The sequence below is a fragment of the Natrix helvetica genome, assembly GCF_964273705.1.
Source record: "Natrix helvetica genome assembly, chromosome: 2".
In the NCBI taxonomy this organism is placed as follows: domain Eukaryota; kingdom Metazoa; phylum Chordata; class Lepidosauria; order Squamata; family Natricidae; genus Natrix; species Natrix helvetica.
The window spans coordinates 237,904,452-237,928,026 of record NC_138552.1 but is presented as its reverse complement, the minus strand read 5'-3'; the positions used below and the strand labels follow the sequence as shown (position 1 = coordinate 237,928,026).

Below are 23,575 nucleotides of genomic sequence, written 5' to 3'. Positions count from 1 at the left end.
CTCAAAGTAGGAAGGCAGCATCTTTTGATTGCATTTTTGTCAGAAAAGCTATATTTATTATCTTACTTGTAATTTAATTTGTTCTGTATTTACCTTACTGTTTTGTTCCTTGGCTCTGAATTTTTTAATTTTCAATAAAGATTTGTACCCCAAAAGGGACAAAGTTTTAATCTCACCTTGGGTTGTAATATGCTACAAGTCTCTTTATTGTGATTTGTATATTAAAGATATACAAATTTACTCTTCGACTAAAGTTTAAATTTACTTAAAAAAAACTTTTGCCTATATTTTTACTCCTGTAGAGCATGCATAATATTAAAGCTTAATTTAACTCTGTTTGACTTAACTTTCAAATAGAGATATTCAGAACCAGGCACTTAATGTAATCTCTGCAAAGTTTGACCTAGAATAATTTGTGAATACAATATTACTGCAAAACATATGCTGGATATTAAACAAAACGTGCTGGATATTAATGAACACAGTAAATTTTTACTATGTACACATTTGCTGGTTGTAACATTACTGGACACTTTATATATATACACACACTGCCCATATATTTTTCATGGGCTGAAATGAATTTTGACTTTAATGCCTTGTAATTAGTTCAGTCTATTAGCAAAATAAAAAACAGAACAATGAGCTGTAGAAGTTTTAATGTTATGGTACTGTCAACTTCTGTCTTCCCTGCATATTGTTCATGTTAGATGGGATTGATGGGTTGCAAAGTTCCAGAATGCCTAGCAATGTTTATCTCCCAAATAAAGTACTGTCTAATTCAAATATGGATATATTATATCATGTCAGCAATGTATGAATGCTATACAGTCAAGTCAATGGTTGCACATGTAGGGTAGGTATGGCTGACTTGCACAAAACATGATGATGATTGATTCCTTCCTTCAAATAGGTTTACTTTAAAACTTACTGGTTTAAAGTAAACCAGTATGTATGCAAAAGAGCAGCAAGAGTTGCCATGTTTCTTCACAACAAGGCACCTATACCATTAATAGATGTGTGCCAAGAAACTGAAGATAACACTGTAGTTCTGAGTCATACTATCTGGATTTCTATCTGGTAGGTTTTCAGAAGACTGTTTAAACCAGAGGTGTCAAACTCATGATGACATGTTGTCACGTGACAGATCACAACTTTTTTCGTTTGCTAAACTGGGTGTGGGCATGGCCAGCACATGATGCATGCATCTCATGGGCTGTGGGTTTGACACCCCTGATATAGAGGGTAAGAAATCTGCTCATTGTCTATCTCTGCAATATAAGAAATTATTTAATGAAATTTGTTAACCAGAGGATTGAAGTAAGCATTCTTGGAAGGATTCTTAAACTATAAACCATAGATAATAAAGCACAATGGCTGGTTAATGCAACATGCTAGCTAAAGCCAAGAACACATTACTTAATCAATAAAGGAGCATATTTGTAGCTCAGGTTGAAATGAAGGGTTCTTGGTGCTCTCTGATTTTGGTTGTTTTTTTGGCAGATATTTCATTATCAAACTAGGTAATGGCACCAGTGCTACTTATTAGCACACTAACATTGATGTTATATATTTTGGATAATGAAACATCTCAAAGAAAACAACCAAGCTCAGAGAGCACCAAAGACCCTTTATATTGCTTAATATGTATCCAATTAGGATGATACAGTTCAATTTTTCCTTTGGCTTTGCATTTCTCTAAGTGAATTTGGATCAGTCATTATTTTTAATCTAAGTCATTTCACAGGCCTGTCATATGAATAATATTGGAGAGAAGGAAAGAAGCATTTAATATTCTCAAGCTCCTTTTAGGAAAGGTGAAATAAAAATATAATTGATATAGATAGGCATCTGTCAAAAGCTGTAATGATGTCAATAATATGAATGATTATTATTGTGTGCAATTATGAACTGTGTAATTATTTATATGATTACCTTGTAACCCCTATTGTATTTGCTTACTCTGACCAGTGCTCATATAATACATTTCCTAAGGCAGGGACCTGCGGTCAGGGGAGGCAGGGGAGGCAGAGCCTCACCGCTCTCATCATGGAAAAAAAAAGGGAAAAGGCACTGAGGAGCCTCGGGGAATGGGACTGCACAAGCTGTGGTCCCCTTCATGTTGACTCAGGAAGGTGGGGAATAGGACCACGTGTGCAGGACAGAGGGAGGTGCAGGAGGATCCTCTAGCCTCAGCCTCCCTCCTGCACAGGTGGTCCCATTCCCCGGCCTCTGTCGGGTTCTGACGCCGGAGCTCATGTTCCAGGGCGAATACGCATGCGTGAGTGGCTCCCTTCCTCGCACTGAGCAACGGCAGGTTTACGGGAAGTTGCTCGCGAAAGCAGAAAGTGCGACGGACTTTTCGGACTGTCAGCTACCATTTCCCTGCCAGCTCGCTCGCGAAAGGACCCTGGAAACTGAGTCGTGGCCGGCGCATTGTTAAGAATTCCCCGCCTTCCTGATGACATCACCAGCCTCACCAGCCATAAACCTCACCACACGTCACTGTCCTAAGGTATGTACTAGTCTAACTCAATATACAGGAGGGCTTCCTGATCCCCATTTACATTTGTTTATCTCTAATAATGTAAATTTTAATGGCCTGTTCTAAACATAAAATAGATTTTTATGGATTGCAATCTTGGAAGTATTATAACCATCAGCCCAAATCAATCCATTGCATGACAAAGGCCCTTCAGAGTCTATTTTTGTCATGCCAGGGCCATGATATTAATCACATGCTTTCTCTCTCATCTTTCATAGGTAGGAAGGGAGGGATGTACCAATCTATTTAAAGAGGCACAAAATAAAGCCAGGGATTTCTGGAAAAAGCAACGCGGTTATGTTGGTATGCTCCTTTGCATGCAGAAATATTTCATGTAAGTTTCAGCCAACCTCATTCAGGGGTGGCAGTGCTTATGCCAAATTTTTGAATTCAGCAGGACTAAATCCTCTGCCAAAGCAATTGCCAGAAAATTTTGTGAATCATGCAGATCATTTGGCTTTAGCAAACTGGCAATGCTTCATACCTACATGAGCAGTTCAACCACATCTTACTGTGTTTCATACTGTAGCTCAAGGACCTGCACGCAACCTTTTTCCACCCGGTGTTGCTGCAGTGTTTCTTAATAGTTTTGAAGAAGAGCAAAGGAATCGATGAGATGTAATTGGGTGTCATCCACATGCTTAGCTTGTGTGAGTCTGCTCTACTGCCTCCTGCAGTGAAGTGTCATCTGTCATTTTTTTCTTCTCATTTTTCTTTTCTTGTTGATACTGTATGCTAGCTAAATCTAGTCTCGCTCCACGCTAAACCACAGAAAAACAGCAGAGATGAGCTGGCGTATCTCCTTTTGTGATAGCTAATGAACTTTTCAGGCCTTTACTCTAAGCACTTGCCATGTATAACCTGGAAAACCAGGTTATGCTAGAAAAACAAAGAATGGGGTTGTGGGGAATGAAAATAGTCAATAAACAAGAAGCAAATGAGGCAAAGTAGTGGTAGAAAGGATTACACTGGACGGCATAGAATGTATGCAATGGACATTATGGCTTCATCATAGTTCTGTCTCTGCCTTTGTTGGTTTATGAACCATTTGAGCTTTTTGTGGGCTTTCATTCTCTAATCCATGGATGTCAAACTTGCGGCATCATGTTGCTATCACATGGTGTTTTGTGATGTTTTTCCCATTTGTAGAGCTGGGGTGGGTGTGGCCTGTGGTTAACGTATGTGGACCACGGGCCGCCAGTTTGACACCCCTGCTCTAGTCTACCTACTAGTATAAAAAGCTCACATCTGCTTCAGTTCCTAATTTATTGCCTGACAGAGTTTCCTATGAGAAAAGTTTTGCTCTCATAATACTAGCAATACTGTGGGTGTAAAAAGGATATTTTGAAATACGAGCATATTGCAGTTATTTGATTTTTTAAAACTTGAACATGTGACACTTTACCAGACAGAGGTTTAAAGTCTACAAGTACTCCCTAAATGAACACAAAATTTCTGTTAATCTAGTGAACTTGAATTCCAGACAGGACCATTTGATTTAAATCAAAGGTAAAATAAAAACTCAAGATAGTTTATTCAAATAACATAAAAGTTGGTGTCTGCATTTGCTACAACATTCTGCAACTGTTAGAAACCAAACTCAACAGTCAAACCTGGAACTATTAGGAGACACAGAGAGAAATACAATGAAGTATATTTTGGATATAACGTGCGTTGAGTCTCTCAGTAGAAATTAATACTTGGCTATAACTTTTATTGTGAAAAAGTTCTGAATAACAATTACAAGTGCAGTCAAACCTATTGTAGGAACATGACACATTTTGTTGTAATGTTTAATTGTACTGAAATTAACACCAGGTTGAAAATAATTGCAAGCTTGTTTATATGAGTTTAATGGTAAAAATCAGTCCAGAACAAAATAGCAATGCTTATGGGAAAAAATATAATGTTGCCTCTTTGCATTCTTTCAGAATTCCATTTCTGTTTGGAATTAAGTTTCTAGAGTAGCCATAGACATGGCCTCATGCAGTATTATGCCTGGAAGTTACCAAATGATGACACCACAATTGTCACAAGTTATGACAAACAAAGCTAATTGAAGGTGTTCCTAGCTATTGTTTTAATCTAGAAAACCAGAGACTTTGATGTAGAAGTGCCTCCAAACTGCATATGTGCTCCTTCTGGGAGAACATAGTCCAAATCTGGATTATGTTAGAAATCTACCAATTTCACAACAAATGCCTCCATGTTACCTGGATATACATACATAAATACATACATACATACATACATACACACACACACACACACACACACACACACACACACACACACACATATATATATAATTTTATTATCCCTTTATTATTTAGCACAGACAAGGTTTCAGGGATTATATGAAGATGTTACAGAGGGAAAACATGTGTGCATCATTTCCATTTTGGAGAATATCATTGTGAGATCTGGAGTTGGGTGCAAACCTAACATACAGAATGCAGCACAATGTGTAGCAAAGAAAAATGTAAGACTGTGAGCTAATCACTTAGCATCCTTTCTCCAAGTAGTAAAAACCCATGATGAAACATTCCCTATTTTCGGACAATTGTCCAGCCAGTCAGGATTTCTTTTGTCCCATTGTGTTTGTGTATCTCCATAAACCATCTTCCTCATTTTCTATAGCTCTCTCAAGAGCAAAATAATATATTTTCAGGTTTCAGAAAAGTCTAGATTTGTTTTTGTCACTTGATAGAGAACCCATCAACTTCTAAAGTAGATTGACTTGGCTGTATCCGATTTACATCTCTAAGATCAAATGAACATGGTCTGGAAACTTGTTTCCCCATCCAAGGTTACTAACACAGACACTTAGCAATAGCTAAGTGCTAATAGCTAATAGTGTCCCACCTATTAGTATTTTTTAGGTTTTCTGGAAATAGATTTGTTTCCTGTTGAAGATTTTATTTTTAAGTGTTTGTGACAGTTCTAAAAGTTCACATCCTCCTTTCCAAATCCAGTAATTAAATTCCACCTACCTGAATTTCCCCCTGCTGTTTCAATTGAACAAATTCATCTTCATACTATATTTTAACTGTAATCAGAAATGTTAAACAGCTGTTTTTGTTAAAATAAGAGATGAAATATAAAAGCGACTGTATCTTGGGTGTGGAAAGCATGTAATTTTTCTCAACAAAATGTTTGGATGTTCTTTATTTGCTTAATTTGTTTAATTTATGCATTAACAAAATCAGAAATCACCCTGTATCTTTTTTGCTACAAATTTTCACAACAACAAATAGTATTGAAGAATAGATCTACATTGAAGTAAGTAAAATAAAATTGTGTCATGTTGCTTGGAAAAAAAATGATTTTTAAGGCTTTTCCACCAATTATTTTTTTCTCAGCAATTTATTCTTCCCTAAAGCATAGAATGATAGTTCGATACCCAATATCAATTGTTTCTGCACAAACTATTATATGTGATTTCACTGTGTTTTCATTTGGTAATATTGATGAAATGGAACTTTAAAAAAAAAACAAAAAAAAAATATCTATTGCCCTGGAATAAAGTGAGTCCTTTTACTATTCACTTTAGGCTTGTAAAGGAAGAATTGTCTCCAGGCAAAAAAGTAAGGAAGTACCTTTAAGTTGGAAAGCACAGTTGGATCCTCCTTATAGTAGTGGTTGAATCAAATGCCTTGCAGAAGTATTACAAAAATGATTAAACACAAGACTTCTGTGCACTGGAAATTCTAGGTATCTTATCACAAACCAAAAAGTTATCAATTGTTGCTAGTTATTGCAGAAACATCGTGAAATGTTTTTAGAAGAGACAGAAGGTAGATCCAGATTTACTAGTGCATCCCTGGATAATTTACTTTTGATGGGCTATTATTAACTAGATGTAGGAGCATCCTAGACCATCTGCCTCAGCCTGCATGTGGCAACTGACTGCGCAAACTTTAGTCTAAAAGATCCAGAAGTTTTGTTGATCTTGCTAGATTTAAGATTTCCAATTATTTAACAATAAGAGCAACAAAGCAACCCCTCCCCCCCAAATACTGTTGCTGAAATAGCAACACTAGTAATAAAATGGGTAGCTAGGATATGAACCCCTGTTTGATTTTGGTGGTTCAAATAAGATTTCTGGCTTAAAAGTCTTTAATTCTGAATAAGTGACTTTTGAGCAAAGACAAGATGCCACAAGCTTGGAAACTGCCGCCCTATCTAAAAGAAGAATTATTTGTCAAGTTGTGCCTCTGCAGGCAGTCTCTTCTTGTGGTTCTTCCTTTTGCTTCAGGGACTACCAGGAGAAGATTATGCAAAGGAAGTAGTCCAGATGCAGGTAGAAACTTGCAATACAGGACACCGCATATGCTTGGAGCACCTTCCTCTTCTGTCCACACTCTTTCCCCAAAGGGGGATCAAGCAGGAGAATTAGCCCCCCACCCCACCTCTCATGAAGGGAGGCATGTGAGTATTACTGCCTGACACGGAGTAAAGCCGGAAAAGTATTTTTTATACAGACTGTCCTGTCTACCCATTGGTGTAATAACGGGCAAAGGATAGACGAGGCCGGGATGAAGAAGCGGGAAAATTGCGCAACTGGAGGCTATTCTTTCCCTCGCGCACTTCGCCTTGAAATAACTTCAGCTGACTCGCAGCCAGGATGGGCTTCCGAGGGTTTAGACGGAATCTGACACTAACGCGCAAGGCATTGCGCTATTCGCACCCAGCTGCTCTTCGCCCCGATCCTCTGAAGCGGAGCCCGTAAATGCCAAGGAAACACCAAGTGTGCGAAGGCGGTCAGCAGCCGTAGGATCGCGAGTTGTTGTGGCGCCATCAGCAAAACCGCATCTTTTCCTCATAGGCGGCTTTTCTTTCCCCTCCTGCCCGAACCGGGTCGGGCGCGAACTCGCTTCAAAGTTGCCGCCTTTTGGCCCCTCAGCCCCATTCCAACTCAGGCAGCCGAGTCCGCGGCAGCCCGGAGTGAAGCCGGCCTCTCGAGATCTCTCACCCCTCACGCTCGCTGCCAATCCAGCCGGAGCCTCCCCCGGGGCTCCGGCGATCTCAATCCTCGCGGGGAGCCAGCAGCACGGCGGCGGCGGCGGCGGCGACAGCGACAGCTGCGGCAGCGAAGCGGAGGGCAGGAGGCGCGACAGCCCTTCCCGGCGGGCGAGCTTGACCTGGGTAAGGGATAAATAGGCAAAGCGAAGCGCCCCACCCCGCCTTGCCTGTCAATTCGGCCCGGGAGTGCGCGGTCGGCGGGGGAAGACTACTATTCCCAGGGCAGGAGGAAGAGCGGCGGACCGATCCGCGGGCGGGATTTCATCCGAAATCGGTGCCAGGAGAGGCGGGGGTAGAGGCTCTCCCGCTTGATGCCAGTGGTTTGAGCCACGGAGGGATCCCTTCCCTTGGCGCCCGGGAACCCGGCAGCAGGCAGAGCCGCCGGAGGAACTGCTCGTCTCCGATCCGCGGCTCGAAGACCCATCCGCTCCGTTTCCCCACCCCTAGCGCCTCCCCCTCCGGCTCCCTCCTCCCCTGCCCGCCAACCCCACGCGGGGAGGACGGCCCGGGACTGCCTGCCAGCGCCGTTCCCGCTCCTCTCCCTCCTCTCCTGGGCTACTCCGGAGGGGTGGGGGTGGTTACCTCGCCGTGCCCCTCGCGGGGCTCGCCTGAACTCATCCCGCCGGCAGCGCTCTTGCCCGCTTCAGAGGGGCGGGAAGCGTGCCAGTCAGCTCCACAACCCCGCCCCGCTTCGCCGCTTTTCGAAAGCCAGGAGACTTTTTTTTTTCTCTTCCCCCCCTCCGCCGCTTCCCTCGCTCTTCTCCAAACTAAAGATGAGGCGGATGAGTCGAAGGCTGGCGTTGTCTGTCCTGGGGATCTTGTGGATCGCCGCTCTCCTTCTCTTTCTCGGGACCAGGAGGAAGTTGGAAACGGCGGGATCCGAAGGGCGGCAGACGCCAAAGGTACGTGGAGGGCCCTCCCCGTCTCCTTGGTGGGATGTTGGCGGGGAATAGAAGGGGCCACACAGGACTAGGCAATACCGAGGACAAACGGGGCTTTAAGGCTGGCCGGGAACGCGCGACAGACTTCGGATCCGAGCGGCCAAGTTGGTTCGGGTACAACAAATCAGCATCTCCAAACCCACGTGGTGACCAGACACCTGCTCGTCTTTTGCTCGGGCGGAGCTTGGGTTCCCCCTTGGCGGGCTGCGGTTGCTCGGCGGAGTAGAGCCGCCTCGCTCAGATTCCCGTTAAAAAGGACGCGGGTTTCCACGCCAAGTTTCCTTTCTTTTCCTTCTTTTTAAACCCGCGGACCAAAGTGGGAGAAAGGAGAGCGCGCTAGCCCTTTGAAAAATGGTCCCGGGTGATTTGATCGCGGGGTGCCTTTGAAAGGCCGTCAGCAGCCTTTATTTACGGGGTGTGCTTTGCCTAGGTGAACCGAGCCATAATTCACGCAGTCAACACAAGTTTCTGGTTCCACGAGTAAATCATTTGGACGGGATGGTGGCTGAGTTTATGCAGCGCCCCAGGCTGAAGCGGTCTTGGCTGGGATGTGAAGAGAGGTCTCGGGGAAAGTGATACTGATTTGTTTGTTGCATGTATGGGTTTATGAGTGTGGTGTTATAAATACACACACAAACACACACACACACACCCCAAGTCCTTGTATGTAGAGGATCTTCTGATTCCTCCAACCCCCCCCCCCCCACACTTAGGTGTCAATAGTTTGGCCCGAAGCCAATGAAGGAATGCATAGGTGCTCTATAACACCGGATCCTAAAATGATGCTTCTGGCACCCTTAAAGGAAGGTTGTGGAATAGTTGGAAGCCAAAGCATCATTTGGGAATTATATGTTTGGTCCCTTAAGTATAGTACTTGCTTGAAATACATAGGGATGGAGATTGCATTACTTTTTCTTCCCTACCTTAGGGTATTTTCACAAGAAAATGCTAAAAGCTTTTAAATCTGAAATGAGTTCACTTCTTAACTGTGCTACAGCTGGGAAGAGAGTGAGAGACAGTTTTAATCCAAATGGGCATTTACGGTAATTAAGAGGGATTCTATATTCAAGTAGCATAAATGAGGTCTGTGGAAAACAAATTTCAGTGTCATTTGTGAAAATGGCCTTAATGCCTTTAAAATGTTCTTGTTTAATAGGATATTCAGCTTTTGTGAATGGTTACAAGAGTCTTTAAACTAGAATGGTTTAGTGTTGTTCTTGGGGACAAAGTGCATTTACTAGGTCTATAATTTGAAGATTAAATCCTGCAAAATATATGTATTTGGTTCTGCTGTACAATGTCACACACACACACACACACACACACACACCATAGTGTATCTTAAGTAAAAGTTTAACTTTTGATTTACTTTCCAAATAGCAATATTCACTCAAAAACCACAATATTCTTATGGCTTTACCTCACGGCAGGACTTACGTTATTTTAAGAGTGTTTTGCAGCACAATCTTGTGCAGGCTTACTTGAAGATAGATTCCACTTTGTATATTCCCTGTTCATGCTTTTTCTGAAACTAAGCCACACTAAACTTACTTCTTTCCAAGTAAGATTTCACTGTCTCATCACACTTGTTACAAATTCTTTAAAGAATTGCATTTCTTCCAGTGGGTCTCTTCCAGGTCTTTTGCTACCTTGATGTAAACCTGTTTAATGAAGTTAAATAGATACTGATCCAAATTGGATTTGGCAGACTTTGTACTAAAGACATTCTTAAATTTTGAGGTATTTGGCATAATTTAGTATATTTCTAGTGAAGTAACACAGAAACCCATTCCATATTTCTGTAAATAGCAGTGTTCACCACGATTGTTCCAACGTGTTATCAGTAGGTAAAGAATCATTTCTCCAACAACTGAGTAAATAGGTAGTTGTCAACTTATGGCCACAACTACTGAACCAGAATTTTCATTGTTAAGTAAGGTGGTTGTTAAGTGGCTCATGCCCAATTTTATGTTCCTTTTTGCCATGGTTGTTAAGCGAATCACTGCAGTTGCTAAGTGAACAATGCAGTCGTTAAGTAAATTTCCCATTGTGTTTGCATGTCACAGGTCAGCTGGCAAGGTTGCAAATGGTGATCACATGACCCTGAGATATTGCAACCTTTGTAAAATATATGCCAGTTGCCAAGCTCGTAAAATATATGCCAGTTGCCAAGCTCCCAAATTTTGATCACTTAATGTGGTATTGCTGCAACAATCGCAAATGCAAAGAATGTTGTAAGTCACCTTTTCCAGTGCTACTGTAGTTTTAAATGGTTGCAAATTGAGGACTACTGTATACCCAAACTGAAACAGAAACTTAGTAAACCATGTAGATTAATTAGCTCAGGACAAGTACACCATCTGCATATAGAAGAGAGTAGGTAGCTTGTCTCCACAATATATGGTTTGAAAATAAAGGACTTTGTTATCACTTATCCAATGCCATTTGTAGATACTGTATATTCTTGGAAACGTGTGCATACTGTGGGTGTGAGTCACCTTTCTGTACATTGTGTCATATTTTTTTGCTTGAGACTTACGTTTTGTAAAATTATTTGTTTTAATCATGATTTGTTGAATAAGCCACATTGACCAAGGTGCCAGAGAAGCTTATTTGCTGCTAAATTGTAAACAAATCACATTATGCCTCAGAGCAATGTATGAGCCCATTTGTTATTGTTGATCGGGACTGGCAGAATGTGTAAGCAAATAGCATTATGGTTGGAAGATTGGCTGAAAAGAATGGCTTTATATACAATGTAATCTACAGTTATTCGGGGCCCATTCATACAGTATATGAAGGCAGATGCCATATAATAAAAATGCATTTATCATCTGAACTGAAATTTTTAACTTTATCAGTGCAAAAGACTGTTTCATTTTTCCTTTGGGTGTATGGTGTCTGCTAGAGGTTACATTAGTTCTACAGATTGGTTTGGTTCCAAGCTTAATGATTGTTCAGATGTAATGATTTTGGTGAACACTGCAACCTTATATTAACTCAGAGTCCAATTTATTTTTAATAGGTGATATGAAAACTCTGACTAACCGTGTTTCTGTGAAGGTTTAAAAATGCAATAATTAAACCAGTGGGCAGTGTCTCAATCAAGCTTTCCACTCATGTCACTGGCTGGGAATGTCCTGGGCAAGAAAAAGAAGCAGTTAATTTCTTTCTTTCTTTTTTTTTAACTGTAGCCTTTCCAGCCGTAGATGTGCTGGATTGAGGAATAAGTAAACTTTCTTTTTCTAAAAAAATAATATTTTAATACAGTATAACCTTACTGAAATTTGCATTTTTTAACCAATAGGACAGAAAGGAGTTGATTTCAGAATCTTGAAATGTAAAAGAAATGCAGTCCCGTTCCCCTCCCGCCCCCGATCTAGGCTTACAGAGCTCTGAATCCTGGTCATGAATCTTAGTTATAGTTGTAAAGATGAAGGTGACATCCTTTTTTCTTTTTTGACCGTTTGCTCATCTCTAAGATGTATAAACAAGGAGAAAAACTCTTTTTTTCAATGCTGTGCCTACTGACTTAGGCTGGTACTGTTGAATGAGAATCTTGTTTGCTTTTTTAAAAATACCTGAACAGAGGTCACAAACATCTCCACAGTAGTACTGAAAGAACCTGGATTTCAAAAACGTTTGATTATGGAACAATCCGAAATTATCCCTATTGTTGGCGATAAGCACCATTCATTTCCATCATCGTGGTTGAGAATGATTGGAATTGCAGTACAGTACATCTAGAGCCATGTCTCCCAACCTTTAAGATGTGTGGACCTCAACTCCAAGAATTTCCCTGCCAGCATGGGAAAATAGCTAGGGAATTTAGGGAGTTCAAGACCACGCATCTTAAAATTGCCAAGGCTGAGAAACACTGATCTAGAGCAGGGGTGTTAAACTTGATTTCATTGAGGGGCCACATCAGGGTTGTGTTTGACCTCAGGGGGCTGGGGTGGCATGGCTGGGGTGGCATGGCTGGGGTGGCATGGCTGGGGTGGCATGGCCGGGATGGGTGTGGGCAGCACGACAGCCTGCATCTCGCATGTGGCCCTCCCAGGCTCAGTTTTCAACTGCAACAGCCTCCTGCAGCCCTTTGCCAGTGAAAACCCTTCTGAGCTCTATTTTTTCTGGCAGAAGGCTGCAGGAAGCTGTCACAGCTGAAAACAGAGCTCTGGAGGGCCGCACCTAGCCTTCCCGAGATCATTTTGCTGGCGGAGGCACTGCGGGCCAGTCCTTTGCTGTTTCCTGTGGGTCAGATCTAAGCACTCTACAAGGCAGATCCGGCCCCATGTGAGTTTGACACTCCTGATCTAAAGTGTTCTTTCTAGAGTGTTCTAACATGGCCATGTTTTGCTTCTGATCCCCTGAAGAGCTTTCTACCATAAGATCCTTTTCTTCTCTTCTCCAGCTACAATCTTCCAAGCTGTTTAAATTCAACTTTTAAAAAAAATCACGATAGCCACAACTGTGAAAAATAAAACCCTTCAGATTTATAATTCGAGAGCTGCTTTCTCCTCTTCCGTCTCCTCTTTCGTGGAGTACACTGAGTAGCAGACGTTTACAAGAACGCATGATGTGATGCTTTCCCCCACGGGAACAGAATCAGCACTTCAGTCTGGAGACTAACAGCAACTTAGCAGGCAATCACCCCATCAACTGTGGGGTTGAGTTAGGCAATATCAGCTTGTCTATGGTCAGAAAAGTGCAATGCTTGACAGAGGAAAGAACTTGCTGATAAAGCTTCAAAGTGTTTCTCAGTTTGAAACGTAAAGGCTTTTTTTAAAGCAACTGCTTGAAAGAGGCTTGATATTTGTCTTTTGTAAAACAACATACTTGGGAGAGAAAGCATTGTAGGCACTGGAGCCTACAATGCAGTGCTCCTACCTAAGCACATTTTTGAATTTCTCCCATGTATATAAATGTTTTGCCCATCTCTTTTGGCAGGAAACAAAGGCGCAGATACCTGGAAATTTTATCATGAAAACTAAATATGGTGATCATGGAGAGTCAGATTGAATCCAGGTTTAAAAAACCTTATACAAAAACAAAGTAATGTAATCTGCAAGTCACATAAAGTTGGTTGGCATTTCAGGACTCCTCAGTTTGATTTGTATTCGGTTTTCCATTTTATTCAAGTACTGGTTAGAACACCCTTTTATGACTTTGATTCCTCCTATCCAAAAATGTCCATTCATTTTTGTGTCTGTTTTTAAATATTTGCATCTTTGTACTTTCTCTGATGTATACATGTTTTTCCTATGCTTTACAATGTTAACTTTTGTTCAGTGGGTTCTTATTGTATACATTTTTTAATGTAAAGTTGCACATGTGAGCATTCAACAGTTTGCCTGAAAATTTGGGAAGTACCCATACTCTGAATGTTAAAAAATGGCCAAGAACAGTTTTTTGAATCGATTACTAGGGAAATTTTGACATTCTCACCTCTCATAAAGATTAGCATCCTGGCAGTCACTTTTCAACAGCATGGAGGTAGCCATAGGTACAACTAGCTTGCTTTGAAGCTGACCATCTTGTATGGCTCTTTTAATGGATGCTTGCATGAAATACTTATGTAAGTTGTGTTCAAAATTGTGTCTCTTGAAACTTCTCCTTTCAGGAAGTATTACATTAAAATGATTTCAAATTATATTAGATGCACATAGATTTATTAACTTATTTATAGCCTCCCTTTATTTTTTTTATAAATAACTCAAGGTGATAATCATACCTAATATTACTTTCCTCCTATTTCCTCCACAATAGAACAACTGTCAGGGTTCCAAGTAACACCCCCAACAGAATGAAAACTCGAAGGCATGAATCTTCTTCAAAGCAAGAATTTATTAGAGATGTCATATTGGCACATCTGGGGAAAACTCGAATCTGAGGTCCCTGTGTTTTCCCCACCCAAAACCAAAGTCAAAGATCTGTCCTCTTCCATTCCCATCTGCATCACATGGCCCAATCAGGTCTCAAGCTCAGCCGACTTCCAGTCACCCTTCCCCAGGTGCTGGTGTGATGTCCTTGAGTTCCAAGGGAAAGAATGTTGCTTATGATTGCACACCCCACACCAATCTCCCATCCCCCTCCCATTCCCACAGCCTGCTCAACTTTTGCTGTGGCAGTCCTGAAGGCTCTCATCAAATATGACTCCAATTCTGTGGGGTGGGTTGGATGCAGAGAAAGAAGTACAAGATGGATCTATGGAAAGAGCAATTCAGTAGAGTTTGTAGCATTGAACTTCCATATCATTCTCCACTTGAATAGAGAAAGATGCCTTAGACTAGATCATCCTTATCCAATTTAATATCCTCCAGATACTTCAAATCCCATGATGCTATGCTAGCTGCAGAATCATGGGAGATGAAGTTAAACAAGTCTAGAGGACACCAACATTGTCTATACTAACCAGCAGCTTCTTTCCAGGTTTTATGACATTAATATTTAGTATCAAATCCACCTGCTCTCTCATCCTTTTATTTAGAAATGCAAAACACACGAAGAGAACTATTTCTCTCCAGCTTTGTAGCTGTGTACCGTGTTTCCCCGAAAATAAGACAGGGTCTTATTTTCTTTTGACCCCTGAAATAAGTGCTTGGCTTTATTTTCAGGGAGGTCTTATTATTTTTGAGGTGCAGAAGGTGGTGAGCATGGTCACCTCATGGCTGCTACTGTGTCGTAATATTTTCAGGGAGGCTTATTTTCAGGGGAGGCATTATTTTAGCACATGCGCAAAAGCTCGATTGGGGTTATTATCCTGGGAGGTCTTATTTTCAGGGAAACAGGGTATGTTTGGTGGAGATGACAGGAATGTCGCCAAATGAAAAGAATGTGGGACTCTCATGCCTGCTCATTATTTGAGAAGCAACTGAAATTTTAGGTACCACAGCTTTTTATACATCACAGTAAGGAATGTCTTTTTATATGGTTGTTGTAAGTCAACAAACTTCATTCAGTATTTTACCATTTTTGTCTCAACTGTGAGATCTGGGCAAGTCACAACGTAGGAAAGACAACATACAGAAGCTTTAATGTAACACTTCCCATTGAAAAGAAACCTTGCATTGCACTGGGGCCAAAAGCCCATTGAAATAAAATAGTATTCAGATCCCTCCTAAATAAGAAGGCAGTCAAATTTCACTGTACTGTCTAGGGAAGCAGAGTTTAAAGTTGGAGGTTATTATGGAGAGAGCCATATACCTGACTCAGAGTCTTTGCACCTATCCTTATATGGAGATGGGATTCTCAAAAAGGAACCATCTATATAACCAGATTGGACAGGCAGAATCAAATGTGGTAGGTGTTCTGACCTAGGCTTCTCAAGAGCATGAAGCAAACTCCTTGTCCCAGAAAATCCCCTTTTATTAATTTACTGTGAATTCTGATCATTCACATCCAGCAAAGTCTTTCAAGGGAGGATTTACAGTCACAGACCTTATCTGGCTTGGAGAGCTGACAGACCGATATCTGCAAAACTTGGCAAGGAGTTTCGGATAGCCACGAACCAATTAAGCGAACTAATTGTCTTCTGCAAACTCCACTCCCCTTTTGCTCCTACTTTATTTCCTCTGGGAGGGCCATTCATCATCCACCTGTGGCCTTACTCCCAAGTCGACCCCTGCTCTTTAGTTGTCCCCTTCGTCTGGCAACTCTGCGCACGCACACACTTCAACAGGCTCTAGCTGTTTGTCTGCATCACTGATGTCTGACTCTGAAGACAGCTGATAACTGGCATACCACTCTGGTCCCCTCTCTGCCTCTGATACAGAGCCCTCATCAGAGTCTTCCCCAGACTCCAGAACTGGCCGATGTTCCTCTCCAAGCATCTCACTGTCTGATTCTACTGCCAGCTCTGTAGGTCACTGGTGGGCCACAACAGCAGGGTAGCCCCTGATAAATCCTGGTGCCTTGCAACACAGAGCATTATAAGTGATTCCATATTTTTTGAATTACCTGGAATCAGTGCATCAACCCCAGATTAGGGATTCTATAATAATATATCTTCAGAATTGTCTTTGAAGGCAGCTTAAGGTAGAAAATATTGCAATGATCTGGTGATACTTTGACATTTGTTGCCCTCTAGCTATGTATATAGGCAGAAGGGACTACCATAATAAATGGTTGAGAACAGAACCTGTGGAATAATTTAAATGGTGTCTGGGTGGCAGGGAGAAGTGAAAAAGGAATCTTTTCAAAAGATGAAGAAAATTTTTGCATCTCCTTTTATGTACCTTTATGTCATGCTGTATGCCTTTGTTTGGTCATTTTGGTGGAAAAAATCCTTGATATATTTCCATGGGGGAAAGCTAAAAAGCCACCAAAACAACTTTCTCTTGCAAAACCTCCTAAAACAGTTGGGAGTGAGGCCAAATTGCTTGCAGTTGGGAAATAAAATGTCCCCAAGCTCTGAAGACGCACAACATGTTAAAAAACAGTGTTGTAGAATAATATAGAATAACAGGGTTGGAAGGGACCTTGGAGGTCTTCTAGTCAACCCCCCTGCTTGATCAGGAGACCCAGACAAAAGGTTGTCCAGCTTCTTCTTGAAAGCCTCCAGTGAAGGAGTACCCACAACTTCTGGAGGAAAGCCATTCCACTAATTAATTTTCTCACTGTCAGGGAATCTCTCTTTTATTCTAGTCTAGGTTGGTGCTCCTTTTTTCATAATTTTGCACCCATTACTTCTTGTCCTTAGGTGCTTTGGAAAAAAGCTTGACCCCTCTTTGGAAAAAAAGGTTGACAGCCACTCAAGTGTTGGAAGAGTGCTATCATGCCATCCTCAATCTTTCTTTTTATTAGACTAGACATACCTATTTTCTGCATACACCTTAGCCTCCAGATCCCTTATCATCTTTGTTCTTCTTTTCTATACTCTTTCTAGGGTCTAGCATCATTTTTGTATCATGGTGCCAGAACTGAACACAGTATGTGATCTTGCCATTGCAGTATAAAGCAGTACTATCACTTCATGTGATCTTGATACTATCCCTCTGTTGATGCAGCCTAGAACTGCATTGGCTTTTTTGGCAGCTGCAGCACACTGTTGGCACTTACTTAACTGATTGTCCACTAGGACTACTAGATTCAACTCACAATTACTGATCCTGGTGCTACCTATTCTATACCTGTGCATTTGGTTTTTTCTTCTCCTATCTCATCTAAATCATTTATGAAAATGTTGAAGAGTATTGGGTCTAAGATAGAACTTTGAGGTACTCCACTGTATGCTTCCATCCATTTAGATGTAGTTCAATTGAGAATTACATATTAGTACAATTGGTCATCCAGTTGTGAATCCATCTGGTGCTGATGGTAGTACTTTTCATGTAATTTCAAATATGCCTAGTCAAGCAGATACAATTTGTTGATCCCTATAGGGCAGTTGAAAATTCTTCTGTTCCTTGAGAATGTAAAAGTTTTATTTGATGTATACTTATCCATAAGTACAGTATAAGTAAAGTGATATAGAGTATGATTATATAACAATAGTAGCAGAATAACAATATAATAATCAATCTAAAACATCTTTTAATAGCATCCAATAATGCTTATGAAAAGAAATATTCTTCTATCTTTATAAAGATCTTGGGTGTAGAAAAGCACATTAAGAGCTTTTTTTTTAAAGCTCAGGAGATAAATGAACTGGTGGTTGGACCAGAAGACCTCCAAGGTACCTTCCAATCTGTTATTCTGTTGTTCTGAACTCCAAATAAAGTTTAGAGGAGAGTCCATTTCAAAAAGTAGGAACTAGACATAATTGCTGTATATAATGACATGTTCTTCCTAAACAAATAAACCATATTTTGGCAAAGTCTCATTCACACAGCAGGCTGTCCATTCCATTCCTGGTTCCATATAACATGTTGAAGCAGAATCAACCAACGGAGTCCTTGGTGCTTCCTCATGCACTGGTGATGTTATCTAGTTGAGTAATGAAACATTCACAAGAAAATAACCAAGCTTGAAGTACATCAAGGACTTGACAGTTTAACTCCCAGCTACAAATATTCTCTCCTGTTGGAGAAAGAAACCTAATTTAATTTTAGTGTAGCCGGCATGTTGTGTGGACTTGTAACATGTGTTTCTGAAGTTATTGAAAACAAGAGTTTTATTGTAGCATTTCCTTCCATGCTTAACAATCACTCAGTGTAAATAAGCATGTACTAGAAATGCACTCTAAAATTGCAGAATAAAATCCATTGCAGGGAGCATGGCAGACTGCATTCTTTTTTAGAAGAACCTTCCCTTTCCTTTAGCACTTGCCGTAGATTTGATTCTTTTTGAAATTAATTGAGCAGTTAGAGATTTTGTTTTCCCTCTTTTCCTCCTTCCCACTGAACTCATTACTGACCTGGATCAGCACTCAGTCAAATCAACAATCTCTTCTTCCAAGAGATAGGAGATCAAGCTCTACACATCTAGAGACACAAGCTATGTTACTGTCAACTCCATCAACCTGCTTGCTTAAAATAGCTTCTCTTTCATTTACCCTGAATTTTCCAACAAAACAGTTCCATTCCCCTCCCTGTGATATACATAAAAATAATTGTATTCTTTTTAAAGTATACTCGATGCTTGGCTTTGAATCCTTGTAAAAATTAATCTGAACTATGTGCTACGTTGGCAAAAACATGATTTAATGTTTCATGGGACCTTTGGACATGTGCTGTTTTTTTTTCATACACAGCTGCTTGGAGGAGTTCCAAATTTTCTTAAGAGTTGGTGAAACATTCTGCTATAAAGTTAGCATGTTTAAATACATTATTGTTAAGATTAACTATAGTTTACAGTGGTTAAGTGGTTGGAAGAAATTCATTAACTCTGAAAATCTGTTATGCTCCACATATTCCTGCATTCTAAGTTTCATTTATTTTAGCAAAACACTAGAGCTTGCAACTCTTGGAAGCTGCAGCTCAAGAACATCTGGAAGGGAACAGGTTCTACTTCATTTCATTAATCTATAGTTAACTGAATTTGGAAGTAGTGGAAGAGAAACATAAACCTGAGATTCATTCATGCCACATATAAGTTTGTGTTTTTAAGTCGTACCATTTCAGTTCAATCCTGTTCTAGAATTGCAGTCTGATTTTATTAGTTGTGTTAAAAATGGTTTGGGACTGTAGTTGATGAAGTGATGACATTGGTGTCTCTCCTTTCTAAACTATTGGACAGTCTCCTAGAGGGAAGTAAGAACCAGTTATTGTTAGTTATATAGTTTAGGCTTAATATATTGTGTGAACCTGGTTTGTGCCATAAATTATTATTGAACAAACTGTGGCTTATTATGATATAGGAACTCCATCACTGCTGTTTCAATGGATTCGTTTTAACTCAAACACCATTTATAAATCCTTTGCAGAAACACCATACTAGCTTGGAAGCTTCACAGGATTTAAGCATTGGTACGCAATCTCTGCACATTAATAAGCTGCTTCTTGCTCTCACAGTACAGAGAAAGATAAACACAGAGAAAGCAGCGCAAGTTCATGCCATTGATAAACACAACTTTAGAATCAGCTTTGCTGCCTTCTTTGTAATGGTCATAATTTTGGATATATGATTTTAATCCAGCACAGCAGCTGAGCCAATTTTTATATTAAAAAATATTCTAGTATGAAACAACCCTTGCTCCCTGCTCCTTCTCCTGAAGGTACCAAATGAACAAAAAGATCTGGCCATCACAAAGATTTACTGATGAAACTACATCATGCTGATCAATGACCTCCCAGTAGTGTCTTATAGATGTTAAAAGGGAGTGAAGAGAGAACAGAGCCCAAGGAAGCAGCCTCAATCTCTCTTCCTCTTCCAGCATTAACTGAAATTGCTGTCAAAGAAAAGAGGAGAACCACTATAACAAATTCTTCCCACTTCCAATCCCTGACCTTGACCAGAAGAATACCATGTTTAGTAGTAGCATCAATAGCATTTGGCTATTGAAAGATCAAGGAGGAACAGGAAAGGTGGATTTATTACCCCCATCCTAAGTCTGCCAGAGATCATCCACAAGCGTGATCAATGCCATTTTAGTACTATAACTGAACAAAATATATCCATGAAAGTATATACAGCAGTGATGGCAAACCTATGGCACGCATGCCACAGGTGGCACGCGGAGCCATTTGTCAGGGCATGTGAGACGCTGCCCTGTCAGCTGGCCAGTGCGCATGCGTGTGCTGGCTAGCTGAGTTCATCCTTTTTAAAAGCAATTTTTCGCCCTCCCCAGGCTCTAGAGGCTTTGTAAGAGCTTGGGGAGGGCGAAAAAAGCCTCCCCCGCCCCCCGGAGGCCCCCCGGAGGCTTCATGAGCTTCCCTGAAGCCTCTGGAGTGCAAAAAACTAGCCCTATTGGTAAACCGGAAGTTCGGGAATGGACTTCCTATTTGCTCGGAGGGTCGTTTTGACTGCTCCAGAGGCTTCAGGGAAGCCTCCTGAAGGTCCCCGAAGCCTTCGGAGTGCTTAAAACGACCCTCCGAGCACTTCCGGTTTGCTCGGAGGGTCATTTTGAGAGCTCCGACGGCTTCAGGGAAGCCTCCTGAAGGTCCCTGAAGCCTCTGGAGGGCTTCCGGGGGGGAGCAGGGGAGACTGTTTTCGCGCTCCCCATGCTCCTATAAAGCCTCTGGAGCCTGGGGGGGGGGGGCGCGAAGAAAGCATGTAAAAATGGGGAGGTTGCGTACATGCGCACTGTGGGTAATGTGCACATGCGCACTGTGGGAGTCACGCATTGCATTTTGGGTGCAGCATGCCTGCACACGACCTCCCTGCGCTCCCCCCACTTATGGCATGCGAGCCAAAAAACGTTCGCCATCGCTGATATACAGTATTAGAAAGATTGTCTAGTTGGTTGGTTGTAAAGGAAAAAAAATGATTTACTGATTTAAGACTGCAGACTTTTATAATTTTTTTATTCAGATCATTTATTTATTTATTTATTTATTATTCGCGTTTATATACCGCCCCCTCTCCCGAAAGGGACTCGGGGCGGTGTACAGTCCGTATTAAAATACAACAGATTAAAACATAGAAATAACTACAGAAATACATGTATATGAGGAGGATAAAATATGCCAAACTGTACTGCTAATAAATAAATCAATACAAAAGTTTAAAATATCAAATTAAATTTAAAACACTATCCCTCTAAAAACCAGCAAGAATGTGTATGCCAGGAAGTAGACGTTATAAATTATGCCAAACCAGCCAGTCGGAACAGGTGTGTCTTAAGTTTCTGTCGGAAGGAGCGGAGCTCAGTAGTGGTTCTAATGTCGGGGGGGAGGTCATTCCAGAGGGTTGGGCCCATCACAGAGAAGGCCCTACTCCTCGGTGTCGCCCGTTGGCATTGCCTCGTGGACGGCACCAGGAGAAGGCCCTCCCTGTGAGAGCGGATTGGCCGCAGGGATGTATGTGGGAGGATGCGATCTCGCAGGTAACTAGGCCCTATGCCATGGAGCGCTTTAAAAATGGTAATTAGAACCTTGAAACGCACCCGAAAGACCACAGGTAGCCAGTGCAGCTCGTGCAGGAGAGGTGTTACGTGGGAGTACCTAGTACTCCCCATGACTACCCGCGCGGCTGCATTCTGGACTAGCTGCAGTCTTCGGGCGCGTCCCAAGGGAAGCCCCATGTAGAGAGCTGGTTTTCCTAACATGACTTTCCATTTGGGTACTTCCTCTAAGTAGTGGATAATAGTTATAGGAAAACTCTTTTAAAAAATCTCAGCCTTAATTCTTAGTGGTTTTCCTATTAGTTAACATCTCTGTTTCTGATTTTTATATTAGAAATATCTAGTCTAATCACTTTGTGGTCCATATACCAGAATTCTGTTTTAATGGTGGAAAAACAATTTTCTCCATAGCGCTGCTTGGAGAGTCCAAGGATGGGTTAACACAGCCTGTTTGCCCATGGACTGAGTAGATTTTTCCCCTCTGGCCACGCCTCCTTTGCCTCTTCTGGCTCAGTTTTAAAAACTCAGTCTGCCCGGTAGGACGAGTTTGGGGAACACTCAGCTTTGAGCAAATAGGCTGGGTTCTCCAATAGTAATTTTAGAGTATTTTATGTGTTGATATTTAGTTGTTATTAGGATTTTTCTTCCAGGGGCAGACAATCCAATCAGGGGTCCTTTCGGAAGCCCTTTCGTGGGGGATCCCACAACCGTCAGTTTAGACGTGGGAAGTGACCGTCTGGGGTCTCCTCCCATCGGGGGCCGCCTGCAATTCTATGCAGACCGTTGGGAGGAAACAACCTCGGACAAGTGGGTCTTAAATACCATCAGGAGGGGTCTAACCTTGGAGTTTCTATCCTCTCCTCCGCGGACCTTTGTTCGCTGCCCACTATCCAAGAACCCTGTAAAGAGGGCTCTCATGCAGGCAGAGATAGATCATCTTCTGCAGATCAACGCAATAGAGGCAGTTCCTCCAGAACAGGAAGGGAGGGGGTTCTATTCCATTCTCTTCCTGGTCCCCAAAAATTCAGGGGGGTGGAGGGCCATTTTAGATCTGAAGCGCCTGAACAGACATCTGGCCTACAAGCGCTTCAAAATGCAGTCTCTCCAGTCGATCCTAAGCTGCACGCGACAAGGGGATCTGCTCACCTCCATCGATCTCAAGGAGGCGTACCTGCATGTGCCCATCCATCCTGCACACAGGAAGTTCCTGCGCTTGTGTTACAACGGAAAGCACTTCCAATACAGGGCGCTTCCGTTCGGACTTTCTTCTGCACCCAGAACGTTCACGAAGCTTCTTGCAGCTGTGGCGGCCCACCTGCGCAAGCTTCCAGTCCGCCTGGAGTGCTATCTGGACGACATCATCATCCACTCAAGGACTCAGCAGCAAGCGGTGAGAGATGTAAACGTCACAGTTCACACCTTACAGGACCACGGTTTTTCCGTAAACATGGAAAAAAGCAACCTGACTCCTGCCACACGCATACAACACCTGGGCTCCATGATAGACTCGGTATCTTGCCAGGTGTCCCTGTCTCCGGAAAGAATCCGCAACCTCAGGAGCAGGATCCGGTCGTGTCGCAGGAACAGGTCCTGGCAGGTGGTGCAGCTATCCCAACTGTTAGG

General features: G+C 41.8%; 1 protein-coding gene across 1 annotated transcript in view; it reads left to right on the top strand.

The window, feature by feature from the left end:
* The first annotated feature begins 8,100 nt into the window (after nt 1-8,100).
* Nucleotides 8,101-23,575, top strand: part of GALNT14 (polypeptide N-acetylgalactosaminyltransferase 14) — a 316,785-nt gene continuing 301,310 nt past the window's right edge. The window contains exon 1 of the mRNA XM_081945250.1: nt 8,101-8,472. Within this exon, the coding sequence (XP_081801376.1) occupies nt 8,344-8,472 (129 nt within the window). The 5' untranslated portion in view covers nt 8,101-8,343. The remainder of the gene's footprint in view (nt 8,473-23,575) is intronic.